At 38.0% G+C, this 9,612-nt stretch overlaps 1 protein-coding gene across 1 annotated transcript in view; it reads right to left on the bottom strand.

The window, feature by feature from the left end:
- Window positions 1-6,263: 6,263 nt before the first annotated feature.
- The window catches only part of LOC132129712 (protein SOGA1-like), a 46,744-nt gene continuing 43,395 nt past the window's right edge, over window positions 6,264-9,612 (bottom strand). Inside the window, exons 13-14 of the mRNA XM_059541394.1 lie at window positions 8,147-9,596; window positions 6,264-8,002 (exon numbers count right to left, since the gene is read on the bottom strand). Coding sequence (XP_059397377.1) covers window positions 7,850-8,002; window positions 8,147-9,596 — 1,603 coding nt within the window. The 3' untranslated portion in view covers window positions 6,264-7,849. The remainder of the gene's footprint in view (window positions 8,003-8,146; window positions 9,597-9,612) is intronic.

The following is a 9,612-nucleotide window of genomic DNA, read 5'->3' as shown; positions in this document are numbered from 1 at the left end:
CCCAGATTTCCTGGCAAAGCATGATTGTGTTTTGGCGAGAGAGAGAGAGAGAGAGAAGGAGAGAGAGGCTTGAGGTTAAGTGAAGTTCAAACTAGTTTAATCCCTAAAACTGATGTTGTTAACATATGGTTTATGGTTGTACCCTAACCTCTGGAGTACACTTGTGTAGTCTGCGCAGGGATTGGTCATGTAGCTGCTAAACTGTAATCACACAATATAAACTCTAATTATGGGATGAACTTAATTACCATCATTCTGTTTGGTCTTGTGGTGTAAAAAGAATAGTCTTCCTGTCTGGGACTTTCCGGATTTCTTTAACTCTCCTTATCTGTTTTATGCTGTTTTGTCTTTACTCTGTCTCATCTTTTAACTTATCTGACCTGATTTTCAATTTGTGTTTTATCACACTTTGTTTTAAATTAAATCCTAACTAGTGACAGCATGGAGACCCACAGGAAAGACTAATCACAAATTAGATCTTTTTAATATCTGAATAGTTTCTTCTCCTAGACAGTAATAACATTAAATGGAGGGCAAATGAATGCTTTCGGAATAGTGTCCACTAGAGATTCAGAAGAACAAGAAAGAGCTCAAGAATGTTTTAAAAAGTGCTCAGGTTTATGGCCAGTATATGGCCAAATATCAGTGTTATTTCTAGGATTAAACGCTATTATCTTTGAATGATCTACTTTTTACATTTTCAAATTGTATTTTATTTTAGTAAAAAAAATCTTTTTTTTTTACTTATGTATGAGGTTGTGATTTAAATTTGTATCATGTGATTCATATGAAAACATGATTTTTAGAAGTAAACAACTGTCAGTGGGGCATAAGTATATCAAACAAAATTACAAAAAATGTAAAAGAAAATATTACAAATGAGATTCATATGAATTACCCCTCAGTTCACCAAAACATAAAATAGTTATAAATTGCTATGTGTGACCAGTAAATCATCTGAATAAAACACACTATGGACGTTTTCTGTTACATTTTCACCTAACAAAACTGTTTTTAGTCACTGTGTTGTTGTGTTGGTATAATGCGTGTGTTTACTGAGAGGGGATTTGATGTAGCACTCTCATATGATTTTTTTTCAGTATGTCTATTCAACCTGCTTGTTTTTCCCTAATTTCACGCCGAGGAAACACACACCCTTCCTTCACATAGAGCACTGTGGCCAAAACACACCTCACAACCATCTCGGTGCACTGAGATATTTAGAGCGATATTTCCAGCTCAGGTTGGCTCTTAATCTGCAGCGACTGTTTGCCTGCATCCTGTGTTTGTATTTTATCCGCCTCCATCAGTGTGACGGCTGACTGAGAGTAATTGCACAAAACAAAACAAGCTGGCTTCATTTGATGCCTGCCGTTATTTATTTGCTAATTTGTTCACCTTGTTACTTCTTTAATCATTTGCTTGCCAACATATGTAGACCTCAGATGCAAAGCAGACTGCAGAAGAAACGTTCAAGACTGTACATGCTTCTGCTGGCTCTTTTCAGTAAGTTTGCTGCAGTCAACAGGGACACTCTCGTTTCCCAGCTCTCCTCCTCCAGAATGACCTCAGCATGGGTGCGGAGTATGATTGATTTGGTTGGGAGGCTTCAGTCTTGTGGGATCTCTGCCTATCTGGTCAAAGCACTGACAGCTCTACAGCAGCTAAGTGAATTCATTCCAACCCCTTTCCCAACCATTTGAGGGACAGGAAAGGAAATAAAGGATGAATTTAGTATTTTACTGAATGTTATACATTTTAAAGTTAAATGAATCAGTCTGGGAACTTAGGAGGCAAAATTAAGAGCGCCAACCCCTTTTCAGTGACCAGACCGAAAAGAGTAAAAGGTCTTTACAATGACCTGCACGTGGACTTAAATGTGAACGCAAACATCTTTTTAGTTGTGATAGTGTCTCAGTCCATATCACATTCACACTGGTTTTTTTAAGAAGGAAGTTTTTTTTTTTTTAATAAACAAGAGTTAATAATAATAATAATAATAATAATTGTTATTATTATCTCTATAACAGTAATATATTAATATTGCAATACAGCAGCACTGTAAATGTAAATGAAAATAAATAAGTAGGTTAATAATCATTTTGCTTTTCAGCAGTAAAATTAAATATTGTATTCCAACAGCTTTTATTATGGCGGAAAACTGCAGGGAGATCTCTAAGCTTCTGTGGCAACAGGTTTACAAATGCTTCTCATTACAAATCTAGTGAAACACTGTGTAATCAAATGTTGAAAATTATGTGAATGGAAAAATAAAGTGCAACTGGCACATGCACTTTCCAATTTGCCCAGAACAACAATATACGCTATACTTAGTTAATTTGATCACAGTTACAATTTTATAAGTGCACAAAGCCATCAAAATTTTAACTTTAGCTCAAATGATACTTTGCCAAAGAAATCATGCAAGACATGATGTTAGAGATCTTTTTGTTATTTTGAGAGGTGTAAAAGCCCTATCTGTTAGTTCTGTCATGAAACTCTAGAAAGCATAGACTGGTGGGTCGTTAACGCAAACTGATGACATTCACAACGTTAAACTACTTGTCACAAGCTGATTGGTTGCATTCACAACCAGTGAGTTTGCTGCTTTACATTTAAATGGCTGTTTAGCCTTCACTACAGAGTTCCTCTGAAACCCTCCACCTTCCCCAGCTCCACCTGCAATCTGCTGTGGATTATTATATATACTGCTTGTGCAGCATAAGTACTCACAGCACTGTATCGGCATATGTATTGGCAGTAGCAATAATCTACAACAGCAATAAACACTATTTCTTTGTTAGAGATCACTTGATATGTCCTGATTATGTGTACGTGTCTAACCAAAGTCACAGAAGGCTCCACCTATGAAGGACATAGCTTGTTGAACAGACACATATAAGTTAGCTTACTATGCAAAACTGTTAACCAATCATATCAGTGGGCGTTTACTTCCGAGTCTTCAATGCAGCACACCCATAACAACAGAGCATTTCTCTAGCCGGCCTCAAAACCAGGGTAGAAAATAGCCTATTAGTTTTTAATTTTGATGTTTTTGAATGTATAATCCACTCAGACGTCGTAAGTGGACCTCAGACAACAGTATAAAATCATTTTAAAAAGCCAGTTCATGAGCCCTTTAAGTAATGGTGCTGAATGGTGAAAAGTCGATGGTATTTAATAAATAGAAATAGCATTTAAATATAAAACTCAGAAAACGTCTAAAATATAGAAATGAACACAAACAATCACTTATTTCCAGTTAGTAGATAGTTGTACTGAAGTTCATCCTGCCCATTTGTATGGACAAGACAGCACCGGTTGCATTGTTTATGCTCAGTGGAGAATGAAATGCAATGTATTATTGCTGTGCATCACAGATTGAAAGCAAAAAACCTCATAACACATTCAGAGTCATAGTTTTTCCCTTATGGTTTCTTTTTCCCTTTTCTTCTCTGCCTCTCGCACTGAATCACAATATGAATGTTAATGCCGTTGTCATCACATTGCGACAGGAAATCTCTTTTTTTGAATGATGCAACTGTTTGGTAACATCCCGTATCTCTCTCTCTATCTCTCTGCACTCAGATTCAAATGTAAACTTGTTTATTTTCAAAAAAAATTTAACAAATCTTGGTGGGCAGGCAAATTATCCTGAAGAAAATCACAGATGTTCTTCCCAAGTTAACCCAACACCACACACACAAGCAATGATACACAAATGATCGAGAGTTTCCTTTCCGTGGTTCCAGTTATCAGCTATGTTGTGTGTGTGTGTGTGTGTGTGTGTGTGTGTGTGTGTGTGTGTGTGTGTGTGTGTGTGTGTGTGTGTGTGTGTGTGTGTGTGATGTAAGGAGGAGGAATCCAGCTGGACTGAAACTTACAGTCCACAGCTGGACATGAGCCGTTATATCCTAGAGCTACAATTAACACACCAAACACACTACCCCGTCACTCTTTCTACATGCTTCATTTTCTTTTCCACCATTTTAATTCCAAAGGGTAATAAATAGATGAGTAATTTTCTCCACAACAGATGCATGTACTTAAACACATTTACGCTTAAATTAAAAGAATGTGCTCAGTTTAAAGACTCATTAAAATGGCTTGAGTGCAGATCGAAAAGTTAAAAATGAATCACACAAAAAATATTAAATTAATAAAAAGAAACACTTAAAGTAGAAAGTAAATAATTATAAATAATAGCGTGTAATATAAATAATATATATAATATATATATATATATATATATATATATATATATATATATATATATATATATATATATATATATATATATATATAATAAAGGACAGCTGGTGCACTTTGTTGTGCAAAACAGGTAATAAATGCTAATTACTTTTTTTCTCATTTCAGATAACATATGAACAGTTAGCCTATAGTAAGCTGATGTTTTTTTGTAAATTGTGAAAAGTATAAAAATTATGTTTGCAATAATACTACTTTAGTCCCTAACCAGATGTTAAAAAAGAACAAAAAGTCTGAGGAGAAATTTTCAGCACTTTTATTTTTAAAATGTTTCTATTTACACAAAATCTCATGTTTTTATTTCAGGTGTGAAAAGGTCAAGTTGGCAGAGACATTAAATATATCCTACACAAGGATAGAAAGAGTACAAATTGTGTATTTATTTACAGTATATTTGACTTCAAGTTAAAACATTTAGAAAGTTTTCTCCATGTCCATCTGTCATCAACATTTCTGATTCAAAAGAGATTTCAAATGGAAACAAAAAAAAAATATACACGCATTTTCTTTATAATAATTTAGCAGACGATATTGACAACAATGACCGACAAAGTGTTGTATATATATTGCTAGGCATTAAAACAGGGTGTTGAAGTGATGAAGACCAACATCGTGAATGGGACGGCCAATCAGCGAGCTGCTCCCATGAAAACAACATCTTTAAATATAAAACCAGCAACCACATGACCTTTTAAACTTCTGTCAGCTGGTTTAAGAATTGCTATAAAACTGTCTGTAATTGCTGTCATTTACAGCCTTCTGTGAAACCAACAGTGGGGTTTGATGTAGGACTTCAGCATTTGATAAATTGACTATGGAAGCACTCAAACGGAAAGCTCCTGAACTAAGATCATTCCCCCTGCTTTTTCAGAGATCATGTGACCAAAATTAGAAGCATGAATTCTAAGACTAAATGGTTAAGGGGCACTTGAAGGGACGTTACACCATTTGTCTAAAATATTTACTAGGCAAAGCAACATCATCAGACTCAACTCAGGAAACATTCAAACAAGTTTAAATGGCTTATAAATAAAGGTTGGATTGATAACAAAAGCAGATTTCACTCATAAATGACTTCAAAATGTATTTTGGCTTCTGTTATAAATTACAATATACACTATAGATTGAATACAGACTTTGTCTCATTTTTGTCTTTTTCAAAAAACGGGTTCAGTAGCTATCAAGCAGTCTTCTGATCTGTAGTATCATTGCCATCAGTAGATGGTTCCTCATAAACCTACTTCTAACAGATTTTTTTTTTAAAGGCACTCTAGTGACCTTCAAAATGAAACATGAATGGGTTAAAAATTAATGTAAGATACAGACTTGAGTTAAGAGGTAGCTGTGGGACATGGCAAGGCTGTGAGAGATAAAGAGGACACATTGTCTGGGATATAATAGGCTGGGTTTATAATATCTGACTTTGTTTTTGTTTTTGTTTTTGGCCAGGCATTGAACAATTGAGAAATATAATATTCTGATACTTTACTAATGCCCGATTTATAAAATAGCTGAATCAACAAATCCTTATGGCTCGGGAAATGCATACAAAAATGTTTCCTCTAATTTACTGTCATTAAATCTAAGAAAAGCACCAGCATGAAGGACTAAACTTCAGTTCCTGCAGCACCACTCCAACTGGAGATTGAAGAAAACACATTACAAACATACTTGACTCTGATGCAGGAGCAGATACAGGGAGGCACACACTCATATTACGGTAACTGCATAGCTACATGAATGGTCAGATTATGGATTATATTTTGGGATCATCTGATAAGATTTTACTAATCTCAAAATCTCACTGAAGCATTCAGTGTTTCAGTCTTAAGCATAATTCTGTTGATATATGTGATATCTGCATAATTAATATTTTGTGAGGCTTTCAAATGTGTTCTGGAAAATAGGATTATGGGGGTTTATCAGGGTAGATGACATTCAATTGGGCATTAATGAGACTGACGTACTTTCCCAAGTGCTGCAGTAGTTTATAGGTTTCAAAAGGGTGCTAACGGGCACCCTCTTTAGGCCGATAAGCAGCTTTTATGTACACTTTTGCTGAGCCTGCACTGATGCAGACTCCACAGTTACTAGCTGACAGTCTATGCAGCATAAATTGACCAATGTTTTGACTTAAAGGACAACCACAAGCGCTTAGAATGATATTTAGAACAAGGTCTCAATTCAGTAGGTTTTCTAGAGTCACAACTAATTTTCCCAACTCATGTTGTGTAAAGTTTTTCCCAACACACAATAGTAACAAACACCTACTAAACTGACTATACTTCTATCCCATACGTTTTTTTTTTTTTTATTCCAATCAGATGAAAATTGGTGCCTACCCCAACTAAAGTCCATTAGGGTTATTTCAGCATAATGATGGCGTATGAAGAGGTAGAAAGAGAAATTAAAGAGGAGGACTGCAGAAGATGCACCCAGCAACACATCTTCTGTAGAACTACAGGGTTGAATAAAAATGATAATTACACTTTAAAATTTGTGAGGACATCCTAGACAGGGAACAGAGATTTACGTTAGTGCTATAATGTTCAAACACTTTAAACACAGTACAAAGTACCAATGCAAACAAAACAACTGCTTTCCTCCTGCTCTACAGCTACCAACGTGCTCTTCATAAACATCTTCAGACAGCATAATGAGAATATTTATTTTTAAAAAGAACACACTCATAATGCAATGATATATCATGTCATCCAGTCCCTTTTTTTTTTGTAAAGAGAAATCCAAGGGTAGATTCAGAGTTTAATATTTTATATTGGCTGGTTTGAAAATTGATGATGATCCCAAGTATTTGCAGAGTCTATACAGTAGTTAAAACAAGCTTGTTTGTTTGATGATTGTCTAAAGAGAACATAAACGAGATACCACGTTGGATTTAGTTGACAACATTTTTTTTTTACCAATGAAGGCAAAAGTGGTTCATTGTAGACTCAAAAAAGGCGAGTTGAACAAGAACTTGTAGAATCCATAAAGGGCTGGTTATGGGACAATTTTACAGCTGCTCCAAGCATTGCGGTTTGTGGTAAAATGTAAGGGCCACTGGGCAACTGTGAGATAAATAATCTTACTGAAGGCCATGTTGAGGTTCTTGGTTTGAGTAGTTCAATTGCATGCTGTATGTTCCCTTTATATCTACATGACTTCATTAAGACATGGTGTCAAGTTCTTCCATGGGGATTGAAATGGCTGGCTAAGCTGTCCTGTTGGCTGGATGAAGAACAGAGGAATGGCAGACTATAAGAAGAGATCTGACTGGATGACTGTGGAATGGTAGAATGATGGACTTTAAAGGCAGGTCTGGCTGGTTTACTCTGTAATGATTGACTTGTAATGTGAAATCTGACTGGTTGACAGTGGAATGGTGGACCTAAAAGGGAGGTCAACTCTTTCCCTTTCCCCTCGTAACCCTGAAGACTTTTACTGAAGCTATGAAGTATGTATTTGTTTGTTTAAGGGTGCGTCTCTGTGTGTACTGGTGTGTAGCAGTCTGTGTGGAGTGCGTGTTGACAGTTGTTTTCTTTGTATACTTTCTGGGTGTCAGAAGAGGCCACCTTCATTCTCATTCATTACTGGTATCGAATTGTTCTTCAGGTCCTATGGGTGACTCTTGCACTGGATGTTTGCACTGGCCATGGGTATGTCGTGTGTCGGAGCGGGAGTGGCGGGCAAAACAGGAAGTGACAGTTTGTGAGCTGCAGTCACAAAGTGAATCCTGCAAAGAAAAAAGATTTAAAAGATTTTAAGATATTTACTTCATTTAGGGTGTATGCTTTGGAGGAAGAGGAGATGTTCATGATTAAATGCAATCAACCAGCTCAACGGTGGAGAAACTAAAACTTGTTTTAGACTGTCTCACCTCCAGGTTACTAGAGCTTGAGCTCACTGCATCCTTTCCGCTTGCTACAAACTCGTCTCTTTGTGTTTTCATAAACCTCTTATTGACGATCTTCGTGATGTTGTCTGTGCCGATTAAGGCTCCAGGTAGGCATTCAGGCTTTGGTTCGTCAATGGTCCCTGCTGGTGCAGTCCTGCCACAAACATTGCGCAGAAACTCCTGGACCAAGCTGTACTTCTGAGCTCCCGCTTCCCCCAGACCAATTCCTATGCTAGGACAAGAGGGTTTCCCAGCAGCTTGTCTCCCCGGGCATGTACTTGCTTTCCATAAAGATTCAACACTTCCAGAGTGTTCCACCACACTGAAGAGACTGGTCAAACCATCATTGAGGCCACTACGCACTGGGCTTTCTCGGGTGGTGGTGGAACGTGCCCAAGCAGATCCGTTCTGAGATCCACTACGGTTATGAAGATTCCATACACTGCGATCCCTTGAGGATGTTGACGAGGTCTCAAGTTTGGAGGAAGAGGTGGAGACCCTGCGGGTAAGCTTAGGTGAGCCATATTTCGGTGAGCAACATGGTCTATCAATGCGACTGTGTACTTTCTCTAGAGATGAAGAGATCTGTCGGGTGCGTGCAGATGAAAGTGAGGTGGATGGACGAGGAGACCATGCTTTCCCTTGAAGGCCTCTAGTTGTTGAAATGGGGCCATCAGTTTGTAGGCCAATGCTGACAAACTGTGCTGTTTGTGTTCCTGTACTTGAAACACCAACTGTCTGGCTCCCAGTATCTTTGCTGCACTTCCTCTCCAGGGAACTAGAACGAATGGCCTGTCGCACACAGTTGGTCATCTCCTTCATGTCATCACTAAGGTTGCCTGACATTTCCAGTCCGTGGAATGGTGCAGAACCTCCTGTCCGTCCTTCAAGTAGGCCTCTATGCTGCTGTGAAAGTGAACTCAACCACTGCTCATAAGAGGATGAGGAAGTGGTGGACAAAGGTGCAGATGCAGCAGTCTGACCAGATGAATCTATCATAGGTCTGTCCCAAGATGATAGTCCTTGCTGAGGATCCTGCTGGGACTTTTCTTTGACTGGCCTCTCCATTCTCCTCACAGTCGGAGGGCTGTAATAGATGCGAATACCCGTCTTATCTGGTGCGGTGTAGCTTCTCTGGATGTACTCCTTGCTCAACTCCAGTCCTGGGAAGCTGCTGTTAGAGTTGGTGCTTGGGCAGTCCCATGTCTTAAACTGGTCACCCTTCTCCAGCATTGCAGAATCATTGGTCAAGTATTTCCAATTCTTCTTATTGAGATCACTTAAGTCAGTGCAAGCCAGAATGGAGGCAGGAACAGTAGATTGATGCTGTGCAACATTGCACTCTGGTACCCCACTGACCTTGTGACCAGGAAGGAAGAGACTGGTGTCCAGCAGACTCTTAAAATCAGAGAGGGAAGAAACTGATTTGGTCCTGTAACGAGAGAGTG

The sequence above is a fragment of the Carassius carassius genome, chromosome 46 (genome assembly GCF_963082965.1).
Source record: "Carassius carassius chromosome 46, fCarCar2.1, whole genome shotgun sequence".
NCBI lineage: Eukaryota > Metazoa > Chordata > Actinopteri > Cypriniformes > Cyprinidae > Carassius > Carassius carassius.
Note: the sequence above shows the minus strand (reverse complement) of the source record. Positions and strands in the feature narration are given on the sequence as shown.